At 39.1% G+C, this 24,740-nt stretch overlaps 1 protein-coding gene across 1 annotated transcript; it reads left to right on the top strand.

Moving 5' to 3' along the window:
• Positions 1 to 413: 413 nt before the first annotated feature.
• LOC121446918 (nuclear autoantigen Sp-100-like) lies at positions 414 to 21,877 on the top strand. Its single transcript, XM_041649815.1, has 9 exons — positions 414 to 462; positions 1,575 to 1,734; positions 3,697 to 3,865; positions 4,753 to 4,827; positions 7,568 to 7,603; positions 17,176 to 17,280; positions 19,790 to 19,932; positions 21,566 to 21,604; positions 21,851 to 21,877. Exons 2-9 carry the CDS (start codon positions 1,576 to 1,578, stop codon positions 21,875 to 21,877), a joined length of 753 nt encoding a protein of 250 aa, XP_041505749.1. The 5' UTR covers positions 414 to 462; position 1,575.
• Positions 21,878 to 24,740: the final 2,863 nt, after the last annotated feature.

Here is a 24,740-nt window from a genome sequence, read left to right as displayed (position 1 = left end):
CAGTTATTGTGTGTGTGGGATAGTTAGTTGCTGGCTGGTTGTCCTGTACTGTTGATTAAACTTATAGACACCCTGACATTAGCAAGATGTCTTTTTAACCTAAGTGCTGTCTGTCACCTCCTGACATCCTTGTTTAGACTATGGAAACATCCAGTCATACAGTGTTGAAGTTAGAGTTTCTACTGCGGTAATAAACACCAACACCAACTTGGGGAGGAAAGGGATTTTTGTCTTATACATCCACAACACAGTCCTCAACAAAGGAAGTCAGGGCAGGAACCTGGAGGCAGAAATTGAAGCAGAAACTATGGAGTAACACTGCTTTCTGGCTTGATCAGTTTGCTTTCTTAAATATACCAGGTCCAACTTTCCAGGTGGCAATGCCCCCAGTGAACCAGGCCCTTCCACATCAATCGCCAATCAAGAAAATTTCCCAGAGACTACCTTACAGGCAATACGGAGGTAAGCCTTCCTGTTTTAAATTAAGGTTCCTCCTTTCAAATAACTTTAGCTTTGTCTAGTTGACAAAAAACACAAAACAAACAAAATTTTAAAACCCACCAAGTTAGAACACAATGTGTGTTTGTTATTCAAAATATGCTCCTTTACCTGTACTAGGAAGAAAAAATATTCAGCCTGTCACCTTTATTGATCTGCTCATCTTTTAAAATTTACACTTTCATATGTTGTCAGCCTTTTGAATTTAATTTACTTGCTATAAAATTTACCCATTTTAATATACAATCCAGTGACATTTTACGGAGCCTACAACCAGCAGCACAGTCCAAGTTTGGAACTTTGGATTTACCATCCTCAGAAGAATCCTCCACAGCTGTGGACAGTCCGTTTTGGTCCCCTTAGTCCACGCAACCACACATACATCTGTCTCTATAAATTGCATTTCTGAGCATTTTATAGATATAGATTTATATACTATATTTCCTTCTGTCTTGGCTACCTTTATTAAGAAAAAGATTTTTGAGATTCATTCACTCATAGAATATATTAGCATTTTGTTCCTTTTATTGAGGAGTAGTATTTCATTGTATTAATTGTCCAGTTTTATTTTTCTACCCTCGAACTAATGGCCATTTCAAATGTTCCTAACTTTTGGCTATCAATAATGCTACCAGAAATATTTGCATATAAATTATTGAGAATATTCCTTTTCACCTGTATAAGAACACCTAGTAGTGGAATTTTTTAATCATACTTAACATTATATTTCACATTATTTTTCATCTGTGTGTTAACATGCAGTATGCATTCATGCATAAAAAAACATTCACATGCATGAGGGCTTACGTGTGCAGATGCACATGTATGTGTGTGCACACATGTATGGAAGTCAGAAGTTGATTCTGGGAGTGGCAAGGCAGGGTCTCTCTCATTGAACCCCGAACTTGCCAAATTATTGGACTTGACTCATTGTATTATTGGGGATAACTCAAGAGTACCTATCTTATGTGTGTTAGTCCTTTACAGTCTTTCTTTCATGAATAAAACCTTACATTTCACAAGCATATAGACTGATGGACCAGATTATCATTTCCCCATGGTATTTCCCCCTCCAGGATGTCCACAGATGATGAGGACACAGAGACGATTCCCTTCGAATCTAAATTCCTGTGGTTCAAAAAACATAAAGTGATGATTTCTAATGCAATAAAGAACCCATTTCCTTTTCTTGAGGTACTTCGTGACAGAGGTCTCATCACTGAAAAAATGTACACAGTAAGTGGGGTTTGTTATATTCTAACCTTGAAACACGCTCCAGATTAAGTTACACTTTGATATCTTGAAGCCAAACTGGATGATTGGCAGGTTTTTAAAGTTGGACTTAACTTTAAAATTAAGAGTTTATTTCTCATGTGAATGTATGTTTTTGTGCTTTTGCATGCTCATGCGCATGTTTGTGTGTGTGTTCACATATGTGCTGGTGCCTACAGAGTCCAGAAAAGAGCTCTAGATTCCCTGAAACAGGAGATACATGTTGTTTTGGGTCATCTGATGTGGGTGCTGGGAATCACCCTGGGCCCTCTATTACAGTAACACATCTTCTTAACCACAAGCCAACACCCGAACTCTCCAGCACCCGAACCTAATTTTTGAAAAGAAAATTTTCATAGCACTTTGTAGAGATATTAGTAACAATAAAACACTCATCAATTATAAATTAGAATTCTGGAGTCAGGTTTAAAACCTATATATTCTGGGAGTGATATGTATCATGTAAATATTTCGAGAAGTCTTCTCTCCATGTATTAAGGGGAGGAGAAGCAGAGGTCTCATGAGATGGTGCTGCTTCTATCTGAGGAGAAGGTGTTCCATGTTCCCTTCTGGATGAGTATTGCTGAAGAAAAGCCAGAACAGAACAAGGGTTCTCTATAGATGTGCAATGTCTCATGCATTTTAAACCATTGAGTTCATGAAAATCAAATTCAACTAAACTAAAATAATGAGCAAAAAATTAAAAGTGATTTAAATTTACTGTTGAATTATTTTATTGAACTGACTTAGAGAAATTTCCATGAGGACATTTTATTTTAATTAATATCTATTTTAAAAACCTAGATCTGAGAATATTACAAACTAGAGAGATTTTTATTTGGACAAATTTTTAAAAACTTTTTATTATTTTATATGTATGAGTGTTTTGTCTACGTGTATGTCTATGCACTTGGTGCCTCTGGAAGTCAAAAGAGAGGGCTCAGATCCTCTGTGACTGGAGTTACAGATGGTTGTGAACATCATCAGGGTGCTAGCAATCCAATCTGGGAACTCAGCAAGAGCAGCAAGTGTGCTTAACAACTGGGCCCTCTCTCCAATCCCTCCAGTTTTGTTTTGGTTTTTGCCTTATAATTATGCCTCCCTCCAGCAGAGTTCATATTCAGAGGTAATGTACATCTGATTTCCTACAGGAGGTGTCTGGATAACAGAACAGCATTGGGCACCTACCCTGTTAGTTAACCTTGAAAAAAAAAAGAATGCTTCTGTTTTTATTTTTATGTGTACAAGTGTTTTTCCTGACTCTATGTGTGCACAAGACGTGTGGGCCTGGTGCCCATATTTTACAGAAATCAGAAGCAAATCCCTAGGAACTGGAGTTACAGGTGTTCTTGCATTGCCATGTGGGTGCTGGGAACTGAAAGAGGGTTTTCTGCAAGAGCAGCAAGTATGCTCAACCATGAATCATCTTTCCAGCACCTCTACTCTAAAAAATATTATTGCATATCTTACTTATTTACTTATAAGCATGTGTATGTTTCTATTGAGTGTGCGCATGTGTATGAGCCTGTGCACATGTGGAAGTCAGAGGCAAGCCTGTGGCTAGTTGGTTCTCCCCTCTCACCATCTGAATCCCAGTGACTGAACTCAGACCATCAGGATTGGTGACAAGTGCCTATAACGCAATGAACCATCTCACCAGCCCCACTGTTAACCCTTAACCCAAGTTTCCCTTTCTTAAAAAAAAGTGGCCTTCTTACATGTCATAGAAATGAGGGTGGAAGACACTAGTGAGTATTTTGAGAGAGAAAATATTTACTTGTTTCATGAAGTAGCCATACAAATATAAAACTTTGCATTAGAAGATATGTCTGTTGTGGATTGAGGTACACTAACTATTATTGCTTCCTAGAGGTTTTCTGTGACATGGAAGCCTGCACTTACACCTTCTCCTTTAAATTTTTTAAGGATTTTAAAGATTCCTGTACAAGCCTGGTCCCTGTACAACAAGTGATCTACAAAGCCTTGGAAGTACTGGAGAAGAGACTTGACCAGCAGGTTCTAAGGGTATTGTTCTGTGTGGAAAATAAGGAGGCATACCCTGATTTGGAAAGCATTTTTAAAAGATTTAAAAATGGTAATTGGGCTTAGAATCCCCTCAGAGATCACAGTCCTTATTTCCCCTCAATAACCATATATTAAACATCTACCATGTGCCGTATACAGTGTAGCACAATCTGAGATGTAACAGTTTAAAAACTAATATGTTATGTATCATCACAACTCTTATATCTAATGGCTACAGTTGAAACCCTCCTGAGGTCTGGTAGGCTGGGTATTTAGGCTAAGACAATGAGAGCCCCATGAACATCAGGCTATGGAGAAGAGGACAGGAAGAACTCAGTCCCTGTAGGGTAGCCCTGCTGTGTCTCTTCAGTGGAGCCCTTATAATATTGTCATAGGAGGCCATCAGGTTCACTATCCCCACCTTGAGTGACAGCTCTGCTCTGGGTTGCAGGATCCATCTTAGCTTAGCACCACATGCTCACAGAAATCAACAATGTATGAGCCAGTTCTTCAACCCCATCTTGTCCGTCTTTCAAGCCTGCCCATCATCAAGTTCCCTTTGGTATGTGTCAGATCCTACACCTTCCATCCAGGAAAGATCCCATTTCTTCTTACAATTGTGACAGCCTGGAAGCTATCTTTAGATTCTATTTTTTTCTATTTTGACATATATCTTCCCTGCTCTCTGAACACAGGAATAGGAACACAGCACAAGTGTGTCTTCTACTTTTTTATTCCTGACCTTGAGTGTCTCCTTTCTGTATGGGAAGCATAAAGTCTCCCTTGTGAAGTCTTCTCCGTCCCAGGACATGATGGGTGAACTTTGTCATGTGGGAACCGTTGAACTTGATCAGAAGACTTGAAACTCCTAAATGTGTAATGCAGAAATGTTGCCTTTTGTCCCTGCTAAAGATCTCTAATGACTCCTCCTCTTCTTCCCTCTCCCTCCCACTTCAGTCTTACCACAGGACCAATTGTGTTTTGAAGAAAATGATAGACAGGACCCAAACTTGCAGCTAAATCTTGAACAAGGTAATTACACCCGGAGAGAGTTTCTTATTGCTGCAGAAAATAGGAAATAAAGGAGATCCTTAGCAGAGTGTGACTGGGGGAAAAACAGAGAAGGCAGTGACGGGAGTGGGTATAAGTCTGGTGTTACCTTCATGCACTACGACATATTACCCAGGAGAAGCTGGATACTCTAAACTCTGGGGCAGGAAGATTGTGAGCTTGAGACCAGCCAATTGTACATAGAAAAACTCACTCAAAAACAAAATGGATACCTAGGAAGTCGATTTATTTGGGTTCATGATGTTAGTGACTTCAGCCCAAATGGTTTGACCTCATTTCTTAAGATGGGGCATAACATCAAAGCAAGGGCTTAGTGACCTGGAAGCAAGGGAAGAGAGGATGTGCCTGTGCCCTTCAAGGTTACACCTCCAGTGATCTAAGTTCCTTCAGCTCAGCTCTGCCTATTAAAGGTACCACCAACACCTACTAGTGCCATTCTGAGGGACAGACCCCTAATATACGAATCCTGGAAGGAGGCGGTGCTTGAGATCTAAATTGACCAGCCTCTAGGAGGATGTAGGATCCTTCCAGAGTAACCATGACAACAGTCAGTCTGCTACCCATGATGAAGGAACCTGAACCCAATGTTAGTAGCCAGATTTTAAGAGACTGACTACTCAGAAATAATTGTGATTTAGAAAAGTCTCTGAAGGAGTTGACCAATATGGAACTGTGAAAGGTGAAGCAGTGTGGTCCATGGTGACATAAAAGAGGAAATGCTCTGTAAGAGTGATGTCCTGTTTTGTCCTGCCCTTACATGCACTGGTCTCTGACACCAGATGTGTAATGAGTGAGGTTTCCCACACCAACCACCTCTCTAGACACCAGCAAGGTGTCTTATGATGTAATTAAATTCAGATAAAGGGTTCAGGGCCACAAGACAGCAGTCTACTACAGATGCTGGTTACAAATTCTGGGTTATGACCCATGCTTCTGGTCAACTGAACATAAATCAGGGGTTTCCATGGTGTCTCAGGCTACAGAACTTGCTAGCTCATGAAACTCAAGGAATCTATAGCTTACAATTCATTAGAAAAGTTATAGCTCAAAAATAACTATGGTGAGGGGAATTGGGGAGATGACTCTGTTGTCAAAGTGCATACAAGCACAGGACCTGAGTTTGATCCCCTCAACTCGTGTAAAGAAAAAACAGTTTAAGACACAGGAGCAGGTGCTATAATCCTAGTACCAAGGAGGCAGAGACAGGCAGCTTCCTTGAGATCACTGATTATGAAAATTGTTGAGGTCTAGCTCAGTGAGAGACTCCATCTCTACAAAAAGAGGTTGATGTCACCTGAGGAATGATAGCCAAAGTCATCCTCTGTTCTCCACACACATATGCACACAAATAATAACTACATGGGAGAGGGACAACCCAAGGAATAAGGGAGAGAAAACTACACTCTCTTGTTATCGCTGGGCACACAAACCTTCCTTCACTATGGAGTTTTTCAACCCAAATCTCTCTGTACAGAGACTCTTATGATTTTTAATAAAATTTTCATCATACAGCTATGATGGATGGTATGTTTAGCCATGTAATCAAGTCAACTTCTAGATCTTCTCACCTTGAAGGTCAGCACTCCAATGCTGTCATGATATGTTGTTCCCCTGGCAACCAGCCTCCATTCCTAAGGGCTTTCCAAACTTTACTTCTCTAATGTGCACTGTGGTGTTCCTGAAGAAGGGTGGCTATGTGCAAGGGTAGATTGACTCTCTTTTTGCCTTAATCACTTGGATCTCAATTGCGGTTTGAGGAATTCTGGCCAGGAACAGGGGCAGAAGACCAAAACTACCATTTCTCAGTGTGTCACAGTCTCACACTTGATGTTAGAAGAAACAGATTCAATATGAGAAATGTTTTTTGAGAGCAAAAATATTCCAGAAGATATATAGATAGAAGAAGATACACAGCAAGAAAGTGGTAGAGGCATGGGGAAGGGCACATGGATTCTTTGAGACAGAGAAAGGAAGAGGGAAGAAAATGAGAGCAGAAAGAATAACAGATAATGGCAGAAGGAACCATGTGGCTAATTTCTTGTTTTGGTTGCATCTACTTTTGATTACTGTCCATCCCAGCTGGTATCAAGGATTGGTATCATTTAGATGTCCAGTTTATAGGTGAAGAAGGTAAACTTGAGGGAGACTGTATGGGGAGTGTTCACAGGGTCAAATGAAAAGCAAGAATCCAGGCACTCAGGAGGCAGAGTCTGTGTTCTTGACCATGTACTGATAATCTGAGGGAAAAAATGAAAAAAAGTGGGGAAAATAGAGAGAGAAAATACAGGAAGGAATTCGAAATGGGAGGAAATGGAGACAGGCTGCTACTGAGTCCTCATGAAAAGTATAACGGGGACGAGCCATCAGATATATACAGAGAGGCCATTTTGTGAAAGGAAATGAGGTCCAGAGTCAGCTAGAAACTCGGGTAAGGCCAGTGGGCCAGGAAGTTATGGGGACACACGCAGGCATCCTTTATGTATTGATATGAATGCAAGTCTCCATCCAGTGCTAGAGTGGCCCAGGCAGGACTTTACTAAGCCAGAGCTGACCCTCAAAGCCTATTCTCTTGGCCCAAGTCTGATCTCAGGGATCATGGGGAGCTTGTCAGCTCCAGAGCACTTTATCTCTTGCATTTTAAAGTCAAAAGAGACTAACTCACTTCAACTCCTGAAATAAACATCTAATTTTTGTTCCTTAGGACCTGCTCAAGAAAGCCTGACCTGGTCACCCTCAGGTACCTCCTCATCTGATGGTCTGTTCTCATTGATGCTATTAACATTGCTGTCTCCTCCCATGAGCTCTAGTTTCCTTCCTGTTGCTGTGATGAAACCCCATGGCCAAGAGCAATTTGAGGAAGAAAAGGTTTGGTTTATTTTACAGTGTATAGTCCACCATGAAGGGACATCAGGATAGGAACCTGAGGCAGGAACTGAAGCAGAGGTCATGGGGGAATGCTACTTACTGGCTTCCTCTGCCTGCTTCTTATATATCTGATAACCACCAATACTGGAGTGACATTCCCCGTGGTGGGCTGGGCTCTCACGTGACAATCATTAATCAAGAAAATGCCCCCACAAACTTGACTACAAGCCAATGGAGGAATTTTTCTCAATTGAGAGTCCTTCTTACTTGATGATCCTATCTTGTTGTGTTGGCAAAACAAAACCACACCACACATCTCACATGTGGGTTGCTCTTTCCTTGTGTTTCTGATGTCCACAACATTATCTACATCTGTAGTTTCTCCAAGTTCAAGATTTAAATATCAGGGTGGGTGTTGGTTCTTGTGGTTGACTAGTCCCTTTAACAATTGATAAATTCAGAGAAAACATTCTTTATCTATCCTATTTTGTTTAGTCCAAAGTGTTGAACCTAATTCACTTTCTAGCCTAATTTGCATTATCAAAATAATCTTTTAATGTCTCTCAACCATATATACTTTACGCCTCTTAGTGGAATTCTTTTCTGAATCTGTTAACAAGGAAATCTATAACTATATCTATTTATATGTTGAACTTGTTCAGAGTCCAGAGAAGGAAATAATATTAACAGAGTAAGCAGGAAGTACAAGTAAGTGGTTTCCAAAATATTTGAGAAATAACAGAAATAGCTGGCTACCTGAATAGTCATCAAATGTTCCTCTGTATTGTTGGGGCATCCATCTTTGGCCTACAGGTCCAGAAAATATGACAAACTTATCTGTGAAACAGGATATTCTGAAGGACTGTCTTACCCTGTCTTTGCAAAGTTTAGCAGTTTTGTCTTTGTTTCTTACTTCTCCAATTGGGACAGCATTCTGTCATCAGTCCAGGCAAGGACACTTTCTTGTTGAGTGACTAACTTTTATGATAAAGAAAGTAAACTCCATATGGAGTTTCTTCAATTCCCATCATCATCTCTAAAGTGAATGATGCTGTCAGGAGCAGAAATGATTCATTGTCACAAAAAAAAAGAACCTATGTTATTAAAACATCTTAAATGCCATATTCTGTAAATCTCTAAAATGTTTGAAGATGATTTGTCTATCTGAAATACATCTCTGTTTGACCTTGAAACATACCCAATATGACTACAAGTTTGATTTTAATAGATGACTAACTACTACCCAACATTTCTTTATTATCCTAAATAATTTGTAATAATAACTTCCAAGAACTAGAAATTTGCATTCCATTGTTAAATAACTTGTATAGGTACAATACCATGAACAAGATTAGAAGCATATGTATAGTATGTTCTAACAGAAAATATTAAAATTGTATCAATATACAATAACCTACATCAATGTAAACTATTTATGACTATTAGTTTCTTTTTGCTTTAAAAGTAGATTCAATAATCTATCCTTTTCCTGTTATATTTATATCCCATTTTTTTCTTTTCAAAGTAAGAACTCTGAATCTAATCTCCTTAGTTCAACTTTTTCCTGACCACTACCAATAATAACTTTTAATCAACCACACTAAATGATGACAAATATCTATAACCCAATGAAAGACTAAGAAACCACCTACCCCTACCCCATGTGTGCATCATGTTCTTAAGTTTACTTCTGTTGTCTGGTGACAATGGCATCTTTAGGCGCTCCTGAAAAGGAAAATTTGGATTGTCAAGTCCTGGGAAAGATAGCTCTATCATTTGTTATTCAGTCTTTGTATAATGAGAAAGTACAGGGCTTGTTTCAAGTCCTGGCTATAGCAGTCTGTTATGCTGGATCATCTCAGCTATCTAACTTGAAATTGTTCTGAGCAGTTTGTAGTCCAAAGCTGATCTTTAGGTGGTGTTTTCAGCTTAGTGGCGTTATCATAGTCCTGGTTGAATCATCACTGTAGGACCTATCCTCCTTTTGGAGACTCCAAAGAGGTCTGCTTGGCATGGTCTTAGATCTATGCAGAAAATTTAAATATTTTAAATGTCATATGCAGCAGATCTCAAACAGTTTAAAGGACCATATTTTGTTATGTACATCCTGAGTACAAAAATATAATCCCTAGTTACCTGATAGAGACTCAAACCAAAATCATGTACAGAAGGCTAGATGAAGCATGTTTCTAGAATTAGTTAGTACTCTAATTGACCATTAATAACTTGATAAAAAAGTTTTAAATATTTCCATATTCTACAAAGTGGAACACATCCATCTAGCATATTTCATTCCTTTGAGTATCCTTTGGGTTACTTCTTGCAGGTTGTGGTCTTTGCTTATATAAAAAAAAGCAAATAAGATATCTCTTCATAATCTCCTTGTCATGTAATAGAAAAGTCCTGTTTTGAACCTTTGCTATTGACATAATTTTTTATGAACTTCTGATGCCTTTGGCACATTTCAAATCAATAATTGATCAATTTCTGCATTACTTTATGCTAGAGAACCTGGCAGAACATTAAGGGACTAGATGTGTAATATATATACTACACTATATATATATATATATATATATATATATATATATATATTGATTTCTAACCTGCCTTTCCTGATATATTTGCATCAGTATAGGAAGTAAGAACTCCGGTTTTTGCTCTGTCCCACACAATGTGAGGAAGGATCCAATTAGTTCTCTTTATAAGTTGAATTCTCTCACTTTTGGGGTAGTTGTTAATCTCTCCCAAAAAATTACTACAAGCTCTTTGGCACAGTTCCTTTTTTCTTCCCATAATTTTTAAATTTCAGTAGTAGTAAAAGGTAGTATAATTTCTTCTGGATCTATTCTTGCTAATTGATGAAGTCTTAATTAGCCTTTTGTATCTAATTAAGAGACATTTTCTACATAAGGCTTTTACCTTTTACTTGGTTTATGTGGTAAAAAGATCCATTATCAGATAATATCTCCCTCCACATTAAAATTCCTATAGGGAAATATTTGGGGGGGGGGATGATACAGCCAGAAAAAAAGTTAAGATTCAGATCCACATTATCCATATGTGCTTCCTGTAATTTCCCTTAAATCAAAGTCAATTCTTTCTTGCCTTAAGATGATAATTCCCTGAAACTGTGTAAGTCTTTTTCACTATCTAAGGTTTTCTTTAGATGAATTGTTTTTAGCAGGTTTTAACCAAGAAGTAGGCCACAGATTGAAATGTCTCCTAGCACTCTTTGGAAGTCATTAAGAGTCTGCAATTGCTCTGTCCTAATTTGTGTTTTTGGTGTTTTAATTTTCTGTAAACCTATTTTATAACCTAGAAAATTGATAGAATCTCCTCTTTGTATTTTTTCAGGAGGAATTTGTAATCCCCATTTAGGCAAAACTTTCTTTACTTCTTCAAACATTCTTTGTAAAGTATTGATATTTGAATCAGATAGCAAAATGTTGTCCAAGTGATAGTAAACTATGGATTCAGGAAATTGCTTAGTTATTATTTCCAATGGCTGACTTACACATTATTGTCACAGAGTGAGACTATTTAACATTCCCTGTGGGAGAATCCTCCATTGGTATCTCTTAGTAGGCTTAGAATTATAGGTAGGCACTGTGAAGGCAAATCATTCTGTCTTTTCCTAGCAAGTGTATAATAAAGAAATAATATTTTAAATCAATAACTATAAGAGGCCATACTCTAGGCAACAGGGAAGGCAAAGAAATTCCAAATTGTAGAAGGCACATTGGTTGAATCACTTATTAACAGCTCTTAGATCTGTCACCATTCTCTATTTTCCAGATTTTTTAACAAGAAATAGAGGAGAATTCCTAGGGCTGGTTGATTCTTCAATATGATGAGCATCTAGTTGCTCCTATATCAGCTGTTCTAAGGCCTGCAGTCTCTCTATTGTTAAAAGCCATTGTTTAACTCATATAGGTTTCTTACTTAACCATTTTAAAGGTAGGGACATTGGCAACTCTGAGAGTTTGCTAGTTGTTCTTCTGTGTTTTGTACTGCCTGAATGGTTGGTGACTCTTTTTCATGGCACCTTATAATATCCGTCCCAGAGCATGAGTTGATTTATGGCCCAATTATGACACTGCAGAAACGTTACTCTGGGTATTCCTTTGTTGTAACAGATCACGATCCCATAGATTCACCAATATATTAGCCTCATATGGCCCTATGCATTCAATCCATCGCATGCTGTCTTTTATTTGAGGTCTTTTACCAATACCTTTGGAAATTGCTTCTCCTACCCAAGCCTCAGTCAAGCCTCAGCTTTAGTCAAATGACTCAACATTGACTGGGTGCAGGATCCATTCATCCATTGAGGTAGAGTTCCAATTCCTAGGAACTGAACATCTGCCTCTTGAAGAGGCCAATCCAGATGCCAAGATTCTGGAGTAATAATAGTCCCATCTGGACTTGTATTCAAAAATCCTTCAATTATAGTATTATTTATTCATACTCTCGGGTTTGGTCTTTGATGTCATTTATAGAAGTCTGTTAAAATATACATTGCCAATTTTCTACTGGAACTTTTGATTCATCCTCCATTATTCTTCTTTCAGCAATAGCAATATGTTTTTTTACACCAGGCACTGGATTTTTCCATTTCCTGAGGAGGCATGTGCCCCACAGTGACTGAGAATGACTGGGCCACATTTGAACTGGGGTCTGTGAGAAACCCCCTAAGGAGTTTCCCAGTAGTGACAGCTGACCTTGTTTTTTTTCTTATTTATCTGCATTTATTGATCCAGTGTTGGGCTTTGTCTCATTGTCTATAAAATCCAAAAGATTGAGACCTTTTATTTTTGTTATTTCCAAAAGAAACACTATTTGTATGAATGCCCTGTCCACAATCCTTCTCAGATGGCACATTCTACCACAATAAAAACATTTGATATTTTGATGACTTTTCATACCTTTGGAAATTGCTTCTCCTACCCAAGCCTCAGTCAAGCCTCAGCCTTATAGTCAAATGACTCAACATTGACTAGGTGCAGGATCCATTCATCCATTGGTGCTGTTCTAACCTTTAATGGTCCAAGTATCATTTTGCATTTTAAGTTGGCATTTTAAAAATCCAGAGATTCAGTAAGCACTTGTCTAGCTTCTGGATCTGATACCCCTATTTGTACAGCTTAGTTAATCTTTGTAAAGAGTCACTAAAGGATTATCTTGAGCCTTGCATGACCTCATATGTTTTAATTCTTATTCCTAGTTCTTGAATCTTGTCCCAAGCATTCAAGGCTGCAAGAACAAGAACACTGTAAGGCACAAGAACAAGATGTGTTTATTGTATATAGCTTGACTATCTGAATCAGTGTAACAGCCCTCACCAAGAATTTCATCTTGAGAGGCGTCAATTCCTCTGGCTCTACCTTGATGTTCCAGGGCTTTAGTCTCCTCTCTCCAACGGCATTTCCACTGTAACTACAGTCCATCTTCTAGCATGGCTGAGACTGATTGAAGCCAATTATTTTGAGTAACCTTATTTCATGAAGCCTATGTCATTATCAACACCCTCACATATGGTGAAGATGTGCCATAAGGTACTACTGCTTGCTTAATATCTTTTAAATTTTTCATATATATATATATATATATATATATATATATATATATATATGATTCTGATTTACATTCTGTATATACTTTTGGGTATTGAGAATCTGCTGGCTTTTCAGAGGTAGTAACAGAATAAGTAGCTAAAACTCTTGGTAGTCATCTCTGACACTAAGAGCTACTGCTGATGCTAAATCTTTACTATTGTCCTTTGCCTGTACCTCCTCTCCTTGCTTATCAGTTCTGACAAGGTCCTTGATTGATTCAAATCTTTTTATCACTGTCTTTTTTATTGGCATATTTGGTCTGTACAATAAATAACCAGACCAGCTCAAGAATAGCAGTTATATTTTAATAATTGAAAAAAGGAGGAACCCACGCTATAAGAGTGGGAGGTCCAAAATCCAAAATGGTCTGGTGAGCACCACATAGAGAGAGAGAGTGTGTGCATCTACATCCCAAGGTTTTTCTACCTGAACTCTAGGTAGCCACACCCTAACTAAATGTGATTGGTCAAAACTATCAGTTGATAGTTTCCCCATCATCTCCCCCTTTTGTCTAAACAAGATCGATCCAAACACAATACAACTATATACAACAGGAACAGATACCAAATATATAATTACAAACAATAAACAATATTAAGCAAGGAACACATGACAAAAGTTTTACTAAACATTCTATTTCAAGGAGTCTATATAATGTATTGAAATTAAGTTTGGCTAAATCATGAGGAAGATAACTACAATTATCTAATCTTCAACTCCATCAAAGATCTGAGAAGGGAAGCAATATTACTGATTAAACAGGAAGTGCAATCGAGAAACTTCCAAATTGTGCAACAAATGACAGAGACAACTGACTACCTGGGCAATTACCCAAAGTCTCATTTGCAATGTTGAAGCAGCCAACTTTGGCTAAGGCCTAGCATAACTGACATACCATTTTCAAAGGCAAGAAACTTGTCAAAACTATCTTACCCTGTTTTGGCATGATATGACAGTCCTGTTTTGTCCATTTATGGATACTCTGTATCTCTGTCAGTGGTTGAGGTATGGGCATTTCTTTGCTCAAAGGCCAGTTTTGCCAAGAAGAAAGGCTCCAGGTGGAGTGTCTTTGGTTCTCAACATTCTCTCAGGAGTAGATTGGTGTTGCCAGGAGTGATTGTCTCTCACTACCACAGAACTCTAGGTTAGATTAAAGGCCATTTTCTACAGCTCTTTGAAGAGGTTGAAGATTATACTATCTATACTGATTATAATCTCTACGTATATAAAGAATCTGATTAGCCTAAATGTAAATATGACAAACATAGATGACTATTGATCTATAATTCTCAATACCTATCTAACTTAAAGACTAAGACAATAAACAACTGTGCAATAAATAAAAACAATGACCTTCAAATGCAAACAATGTATAAGTATCTTGATCAGAGGTAGTAGTGTACACTGTAATATGGTAAATATATATGTCAATACATACACAATGTTTCAAACAGAGGTAGAAGCATACACACATACAATATTCAATATAACTTAACTTTGTATCAATATTAACTTTGTATAGGAATCGATACCAATATAATTGTCTAAAAACAATAACTCCTAAATACCAATATATTATCCCATCATCCAATTATTCCTAATATCTTTCAAGAAGAACCCTGAGCCTATAAAATTCCTCCCCATCCCTCAACCATACACCAATTATAACCAACCCCTGAATGATGTCCCTAAACCTGAGGGCAAACTTTGCTGGGAGAGGGAACGTCATCCTCTAAAATTGCTTCCAGCTGTCATGGGGGCAACGTTCTTTCTAGGGGATCCTGTGAAAGTAAACAATGGTTAAATTCCAAGATTAATATTTGGTCTGGTAAAATTGCAAATAGTCTCTGAGTGTTTTTTATGGAGGTCCGACAAGAATGTTGAAAAAGATGTGCACCATTTCAGCTAACCAAGTCGGAACCGTCTCGTGCAGCTGCCACTCAAAACAGGTCTTGTAGTAGTGCTATCAGCATCATGAATTCATATAAACCAGGTGGAGTTGTTGTTGTGGGGCCCCATCTTCTTCCTGTAACTTCAAAGATTACTGCAGGGAAATTTATTGTTCACTATGGAAAACTTAAGCATGATCTATATAGACATATGCAGACTACATATTCAATGAAAGGTATGATAAAGACAAAAACAGATATATTTCTAATGACTTCATCAAATCAATTAATTTCTGGTTCTCGTTCTACACATGTTATTCCAAGGTTTTAATTTTTTCACTTATCATATCTTCTTATCCATATATATTATTTGGATAGCATGTAGACTGCCTTCCTGGTAGGATGTTCTGTCTCCTGGCTTATCATACCTTTTTAACAGATTTTAATGGTCAATCTCAAAAATTTGACACTTTTCTGATAACTTCTCATTACGAGTCTATAAAGACTGTATCATTTCTAAAAGTCTCTCATTCCTCACTCTGTTATGAAACCATTTCTCTAAGGATACAGTATGAATAATAAAACTTATAGCCACCATGGCCACAAAAATATATGTATCAGGTCATACAGCTCTTGTAGCAATCCAGTCATAGCAGAAACAAAAATATTATTATATTCCTTGGTGGGGATATTGTCTCCAAATAACTTGGGATTGGTTTACAATCTTCAAATTTATTTATTTATTTATTTATTTATTTACTTACTTACTTACTTACTTACCTATCAATCTGATACTTAGGTATCAAATTAACTTACCTCCCTTATAATTTTCAGAAAACTGTTGTAGGTGTAATACTGCGGATTGTCCAGCAGGTGTCAGAGTTGTGGCAGTAAGGCAGGTCTAGATCAGGGACCTATGAGACTCAGCAAAAATTTTTAAAAGCGGCACACCTTCATATGGAGACAATTGAGTCAAAGGACTCAGAGCTTGCAGGCAATTGCCAGCTGTGAAGTTAAGGGTGGATTTTGGGCCTGTGGTTCTCATGGATCCATTCTGGGAATGCAAGCCTGTGTTCTAGGTGCAGGGATAGAGCTCAGCCTGATCAGAGCAGGCCAGACAGCAGATGGGCCTCAGAAGCAGATTTTAGCTTGGGTAGCAACAATGAACCACAGGGGTAAGAGAAGACACAGAGTTGTTGCAGCAGGAATCTGCAGGCATCAGTTACTCAGCAACTTAGCTGGCAAGACTGAGCCACACAGGGGTAGGAGGGCTAGAAATTACCAAGTCCCTACTATGGATAAGCCAACCCAATCCTTGCTCAACTGAGCCACCTCGATAATTCAGCTGCAGAGGGTTAGTTCAGCTCCATGGGGTGGGAGGAGGCCCTAGCGGGTCTGAGCAGGGACAGGCAATTTCGTAGATTCATGCCACATTGTCGCCAAACTGTAGTAGTACCAAAGAGTTCCACAATAGCCCAGAAAGGAGTATTAACAAAGGTTTATTTATTTGGGGATAAACTCACAGTAAGGGTAGTAATCCACAGTCCTCTGTGAGCACTGGGAACTGGAACCGAATCCAGCAGAAGAAAGGGTCACATATGCTTTCATGCAGTTAAAGTACATGGACCACGCCCAGAGTGGGCCAGTATCTTAAAGTCTATTGGCTGAAGGAGTTCCCACAACACAGGGGCTGCTGGGACCAACAAGTCTAAGAGCTGGGATTCTGGCAACGAGGCTCCAGCCACTATGCAGTTCAGAGGTTGGGAACAGAGCAGGTTGTTAGCTATAAGAATCTAATCATTCACAACAGAAATATCTTTGTGTATAACTAATTCATGGGAAAACCCAGTGCATTTTAGATGCAGAAACAAGATACCGAAGTGGGTGGAGAAAAAGCCATGCACAGTTCTAGAATAAAGTGAAATGTGTCTGCGCAGGTCCAACACATCCCATATTGAACAGTGAGGATTTTAGACGTCCTGAGCTTCCGGTGACCTGTGGTAATGCTCGGGGGACTCTGTATGTGGAGAAATTTGCGCAAGGTGAGTTTCAGATCTGTGCTCTTTATCTATACAATAGCACTTTGTAGGGGGTGGGCATCTGTGTTGGGGATGTATCATCCCAGAGTCAGTTTGTGGAACTCGGGATATTGGCAATGTCACACCCGTTACTGAAGTGAGTGAGGGTTTGAGGTCAAGTTACAAATGAGAAGAGGGCATGAGAGGCCAAGTCCAGAGAAGCCAGAAACTCTTGACATTGCTCTCCTTTTGGGGACACACAGGGTGCAATCAACCACCCCAGCAATGAAAGTGTGAAAGGCTTTCTTCCAAGGAGCTGCCCGAGCCCAGGGCCAGGGTTATGAGTTATGCACGAACCTATCTTTATAGCGCACACCAAATGCAGATACCTACAAGTATAGCAGGTCTCAAGTGTGAAGTGAACTCTTTGTAAATGGTTGGTGCATGGAGATTCATTCTGTGATTCTGTGAGTGACAGAAGCGCTCTACAAAGCCTCATTCACAGACTGCACCCAAAATTCCACTGTGCCAGGCAGCATTTCTCAGGAGAGTCACAGGCTGCTGTGTTCATTCTTTTCTGCCCCAAACCCCAGAGAGGAGAAGGAATGGGGACATTTTTCATATTTTTTCTTTTTTTCTCCTTCTTGTAGTACTGAGATTAAACTCAGGTCCTTGTACATGTGAGGCAAATGCTCTCTCACTGAGCTGTACCCTAAGGTGCAATTTTGCAAGTTTAAATGTCATATGTTCCTGGCTTATCATGCTACCTCCGGTTCCCCTTGTGACAAAGGCCAATAAGAAACCTATTTAGCATCTCAGACCAGAGTAAGCCTAACACACCAGGATGGGAAGTATATGTGTCTGAGAAAGTCAGCATCAACCTTAGTGGGTCAGTTATCTGTAACCTCTGTCTAACTTTAAGCTGAGTAAGAAGACACAGAGGATTTGGATTGGAATTTGAATACACTCTAACCTCAGCTCTCTTGGTTTATTAGTCCAGTGTTCTTTGCTCTACTGAAATATTCAGTCAGACTGCTCTATTTAACTTAAAGATTTAGAGGCTAAAAGGCCAAGATCAGGCAGTCTCATATGTTGGCCTTTGGAGAGAGACTGAGGGCAAGTGGTATTATGGCAGGGGTATGACATGTAGGAGGAAGAGATCCCACCATAAGACAGGAAGCCAGACAGTGGCTGGGGTCCCATGAGAATTGTCTTATTCCCTCCCAAAGGCAGCACCCTCCATGATCTAGTGCCACCTCACATACCACCTTCTCAAGTACCAGGATTTCAATATATGACCCCTGGTGGAGGGGAGACTTCAAACCATAGCTCAATCACAGGTCAGTTTCTCTGTCATCTGCATCAGGCTCCCTAATACTAAACCTCCTCTTCTTTGAAATGAGAATAAAACTTCTCTCACCATATTGTTATGATAAAAAAGATAATGGAAATGAAATGTTGTGGAAATTGTGATTGTTAGGGTACAGTGCCACTGGTCCTCTATCATGGTTGATCTTCCTTTCCACAGCACAGTTCTTTAAGATTTACTTTTATTTTCTGGCTATGAGTGTTGGGCTGCATGTGTCTATGCACCGAGTGTGCCTGGTGGCCATGGAAACCAGAAGTGGACATCAGATCTGGAGTCATGGATGTGAGCCCCATGTGGGTTCTGAGAACTGAACCTGGGTCTTCTGCAAAAGCAGCAGTGCCCTTCATCACTGAACCGTTTCCCTAGCGCCAAAGTAGTTCTTTGTTAGCAACAAATAAGTGTTTTCCCTGTGGTTCAAATGCCTACATGAAATTTAATTGTTCCATGTAGACATCATTTCCTAAATCACTTTTAACATCAACTAGTCATGAGTCTAAAATATGAGGAATAACCATCTGTCGTGTCCTGGACTATAATGTTATAGAAGTAGCTGTGGTGACAGCTTCCTCATGGCTGGATTCACAAGAGTCCAGCATGGAATTTTCTGCCCTCACTTACCTTTCTGAAAAACAAGTTAGAACTACACTGGGTCACAGTAAAAGAAAGAGTAAGAATCCTGGTCACGTTTTGGAGTCATTGCTTTTGACAATCTTTTAACATTACAGTAGAATGCTTTTAAATGTAATCCAAAGGGTGGAGAGAGCACTTTGTGGTTAAGCACACTGACTGTTCTTCCAGAGGACCCAGGCTCAATTCCCAGCAACCACACTTGGCTCACAACCATCTATTACTACAGTTCCAGAAGATTCAATTCCATTTTCTGGCTTCTGTGGGCAATAAGAACAAATGGTGTACCCAGACACCCTTACAGACAAAACACAAATACACATAAAATAGATGGATTCTTTTTAGGAAAAGCATAAAAGATAACATCAGTGGTAGTCATTCTCTGTCCTTGCCTATCAGGATGGGTGTGTGGCCCCTGATGACTGAGAAGGAAATGCACATCCTCCTGACACTAAACCTCAGCCCCAGATCCAGGATATAATGGGCCAAGTGCATGTGTTTTCATAGCTGGCTGCTCAATTGGTCTTGGTCTTACAGGCATCCATGAGAAGAGTATACAGAGTGAGAACGGAGAGTGGCTCACTCTCAGGGAGTTTGAAATCAGAGGAAACCGTGAAAGATCCAAGAACTGGAGGCAAAGCATATATTGTCAAGGATGGAACCTGGGATGCTTAATAAAGGTATTCTGGTGGTAGATAGCTTCCATGGCTCCTGGGTAAGATGGTGAATTAAAAGCTTCTATGTGACAGACAGCTTCAATTATTCTGGGGTGAGACAACAGGTTAGAAGCTCTTTAGATATGACTGGTAACTTCAATCAAGGTATAATTCACCTGTCCAGATGTTAGCAGAATGACTGCGTAAACAATACCATAATGATTTTTCTTAGACAGGTTCCATGGCATGGGTTGTTGCCAACTTGCCAGACATGGGTGTTACCTCAGCTGTCTTGTGTTATAGCTTAATCCTCTTTAATGTATTAACTACCATTGTTTGGATGGTAGGAGAAAACCCTGTAACCGTTACCATTAACTAGTTGCAGAAAATTTGGTCGCATGGACATAATCAAACTTAAATTTAAATATAATTTAAATTAAATTTAAATATAATTGAGTGCCAGTTATGAAAACAATATATGATTGCATAGCTGAAAATAATGCACCCATGTGGATGCCTGCTTTACAGTTACAGAATGTTCCAGCAGTTCTTCTTCCAGGTCGTCTCATGCTTGTTCTTAAACAGCTGAGTATTGTGGGTCAGACCTGTAATCCCAGCACTTGGGATACTTAGGCAGGGAGAATGCTCAGAGATCAAGGTTGGCTTACACTCTGTAGTGAGTTCCAGGACAGGTTACAGAGTAAGGCCTGCCTCAACTCCGTCTACCCAAAAATAAAAGTAAAAGAAGGGATATAATTTTGAAATAAATGCTTGGCCGGGCGGTGGTGGCACACGCCTTTAATCCCAGCACTTGGGAGGCAGAGGCAGGCGGATTCTGGGAGTTCGAGGCCAGAGCCTGGTCTACAAGAGCTAGTTCAGGAATGGGCACCAAAGCTACAGAGAAATCCTGTCTGGAAAATCAAAAAAAAAAAAAAGAAAGAAAGAAAGAAGTTCTTTGTTCTTCATTTTTATCAACGCTGTAAATTGGGAAAACCAGGAGATTTCCTTGATAGCTTGACCAATTTCCTTCGATGTAGGGTACACAGATGTTTCTGGCACATATCTCAGATGGCCTATCCCTGTGTCATCCTCACAATAAAGCACAAAAGTTTGCTCATCAAGTATTGGCTGAGCTCCATCTGAAGCCATGGGGAGTACAGGTGTGAGCCCCTAACCAGGGCAAGGCGGTGACTTCTTACCCTACCTGCAGTTACTGCTGTTGGGGAGAGGAGTCTGCAGGAAATGATGCTGAAGCCAAAGGGTGGGATGGCTATTTCGAGGTTTAGGACAAAAACTGTGTCATGGATCACCCTTCCCTGTGCTGGGTCATAGAGGAGGACAGTTCTGGACAAGTGTAGAATTTAGCTTTCTATGCAGGGAAAGAAGAGTGTGAGAAACCAGCCCTCAGTATGTCTAAAATCTGTGGGCGATCAAGTGGCATCCCTTATCTGAGCTCGCTGTGAAAATCACCAGGACAGGAAAACTGGATCCAAATGTTTCCTTGACTCACTGTGGGGCACATGAGAAGTAATTTCCATGAATACAGCTTGTATTTAACAAGGTTTCATACAGACAGAAATATCCAGAAGATGGTGAGAAATACCTCACTCACAAACTAAAAGCAAAACCCTCCCATCATTAACTCTCTGTCTTTCAGGGAAGAATTCTACCAGACTCACCTAGGGCAAGGGGACAGGTAATTATCCCAAGATTTCCTGTTCTGATGTCTCAAACTATTGTCTACAAATAGTTTGTTTTCCATCTCTGTGACCTTGTAAGCTTCAGATTTGACCAATTTATATTTGATTTATTCTGTGGTGTTTATATACTTGTGATTTCACAAGCATAAGAGGCCAGGGCTGCTTTGAGCTTCAAAATACTTGAGATGGAGATGGGAACAAACCTTGGGAACCATCAAATAAATGATGTATTCTGCTTTCAGAGGGAAAACCGAACAAGCCCAGAGTGAACAAAGAAAAACATAACTGCCCCATGATCTTCTGCCATGATGTCAGAGGCCGTTAACTACAAATTATTAGTTGCTCATCTCTGCCATGTTATAGTTCTTAAATTCACTGATGAAAATAAAAATAGATTTTAAAATATGGTATTGTTGTGGTTGATAATTTAAAATATTACACAATATAAAAAGCCAGTTCTCCAATTAACATTTGAGACTGAGATGGGAACACCTCTTAAAAATAGTAAAGCAATGGACTAACAATGTGGCTCAGGAACTAACTGTACTTGCTGCCAAACCTGATGACCTCAGTTCAGTCACCAACAACCATATGATGGAAGAAGAAAACATGTTCCAAAATTTGTCCTTTGCTCTCTACCTGAGTGTCACATGAGTGTCTATACACATGCATAAATAAATGTAATTTCAAAAAATCTAAGGGCTGGAAAGATGGCTCTTCCAAAAGACCCTGGTTTATTCCTAGCATTCACATTGTAGCTCCCATCCATCTGTACCTCCAGTTCCAGGACTTCCCATGCCTTCTTCTGACCGTGAAGGCACCAGATTTAGATAAAACCACACTTCTTTTGTTCCTCTGCTGTAGATAAGACATTGAGTTCTCATCTCTGGACTCTGGATAGCTCATTGGATGACTGAGGCAGATGCTGAGGTTTCTGGTCCATGGACCACTGCTTAGGAAGCAGAGATCTCACAAGATGACTGTCCATTAGAACCTCTCACAATGTTTAAGCATTTAACCCTTGGATCCAGTCCAGACTTAGTGAATTGAAATTAATGTTATTGGGGTCCTAGTTATTTGTTATGTTTTCTCCACCAGTATTAAGGATCAAAACTAGGACCTCATTTATGCTAGGTTGAACATTCTACCATTGAATTACACTCTAACGCCTGGAATTATGTTTAATTCCATGAGTAATTTTAATCTAAACATGTTGATGATTACTGCTAAATAAGAGAACAAATTTCTTGTTTAAAACAATTGGGTAGTTTCAAAGCCTGCCATGCCGGGAGACAGCATCAATACCCACCATGGTCCATGGTGACAACAGAGGCTTCCAGAAGCTATGCAATGACCAGAGCCTTAGCTTCAGGCCCATTTACACCAAAAGCAGCAATCAGCAGAGACAGGATACCATGTGCACTTGGCAGAGTGACCACCAGAACCATGGCACCAGTTGCATCAAGAGGAGATACCATCTGAACCTTGGGCCCATCTGAATCTGGAGGAGTGATCACTAGAGTATCAGCCCTGCCAGTACCTTAATGAGTATTCAAGGGAACCACAGCCCCAACATAACCAACTGAAGCACCAACTCCACACATACTGATTAGAGAATGAAATGGTTAGACAACAAGGGGAAAATACACTAAACAACAGAAAGAGCTATACAGCATCACTAGAAACTGGTGGTTCTACAGTAAGAAAATTAGGACATCCCAACTCAGATGCAGTAGAAGAAAATGACAACTAAAAATAACTTTATGGAGATGATTGAGGTACTGAAAGAGGGAATGAAAAAGTCCCTTACAGAAATGGAAGAAAAGATGAACTAAAAATTGGAAGAGATTAATAAATCCCTTAAAGTAAAACCCCCAAAAAGCAGTCAAACAGGTGAAAGCAACAGTCCAAGACATAAAAATTGAAAAAAAAAGGCAATAAAGAAAATCCAAACCAAGAGAACTCTGGAAATGAAAAATCTGGGTAAATGATAAGGAACTACAGATGCAATCATAAACAACAGAATACAAGAGTTGGAAGAGAGAATGTCAGGAGTTGAAGATATCATAGAGCAAATAGATTCATTGGTAAAAAAAAAATGTAAGTTCCAACTAATTCTTAACACAAAACATCCATGACATCTGTGACACCATGAAAAGACCAAACTTTAGGATAATAGGGAAGAGGAAAAATAAGTCCAGTTCAAGAACACAGGAAATAAATTCATCAAAATCATAGAAGAAAATTTTCTCAACCTAAAGAAGTACTTACCTATAAAAATATAAGAAGCATACAGAACACCAAATAGACTGGACCCAAAAGAAGTTTCCTGAACACATAAAATTAAGACTCTAAACATACAGAATAAAGTAAGACTATTAATAGCTGCAAAAAAAAGGCCAAGTAACATATAAATGCAGACCTATCAAAATTTAGCCCAACTTCTCAATGGAAACAATGAGCAGAAGGTCATGGTCAGGTGTTATGCAGGCACTAAGAGACCACAGATGCCAACCAAGACTAACATATCCAGCAAAGCTTTCAATAACCATTGAAAGAGAAAACACGATATTCCATGACAAAACCAGATTTAAGCAATGCCTATTCTCAAATCCAGCCCTATAGAAAGTACTAGAAGAAAAACTCCAACCCAAGGAAGTTAGATACATCAACAAAAACACAGGCAATAGATAACCCCACATGACATATCCCTAAGATGAGAAAAACACACACACACAAACACACACACACAATACCACCAACAATAACAAAAACAAAAATAAAAGGAACTAGAAATCACAGGACATTATTATCCCTTAATATCAATGGACTCAATTTGCCCACATAAAGACATCAGCTAAGAGATTGGATATGAAAACAGAATCCATCTTTTTGCTGCATACGAGAAGCACACCTCAACTTCAAAGACAGACATTAACTCAGAGTAAAGGGTTGGGAAAAGGTTTTCCAATCAAATAGTCTGGAAAAAAATCTGGTGTAGTTATTCTAATATTTAACAAAATAGACTTCAAACTAAAAGTAATCAAAAGAGATGAAGAAGGTCATTTCATATACATCAAAGAAAAATCTATCGAGATAAAGTCTCAATTCTGAACATGTATGCCCTAAATA

This window comes from Microtus oregoni, unplaced genomic scaffold (assembly GCF_018167655.1).
Source record: "Microtus oregoni isolate MIOR12 unplaced genomic scaffold, Mior012 000004F_ref0000308, whole genome shotgun sequence".
NCBI lineage: Eukaryota > Metazoa > Chordata > Mammalia > Rodentia > Cricetidae > Microtus > Microtus oregoni.
This window is presented reverse-complemented; position numbering and strand designations above follow the sequence as displayed.

Excerpts from the sequence above, each read along its gene's own strand:
- LOC121446918 (XM_041649815.1), top strand. The coding sequence starts at position 1,576 with ATGTCCACAGATGATGAGGACACAGAGACGATTCCCTTCGAATCTAAA. Across the intron at positions 1,735-3,696 it reads TCACTGAAAAAATGTACACA|GATTTTAAAGATTCCTGTAC; the intron begins GTAAGTGGGGTT and ends AAATTTTTTAAG. Across the intron at positions 4,828-7,567 it reads GCAGCTAAATCTTGAACAAG|GACCTGCTCAAGAAAGCCTG; the intron begins GTAATTACACCC and ends TTTGTTCCTTAG.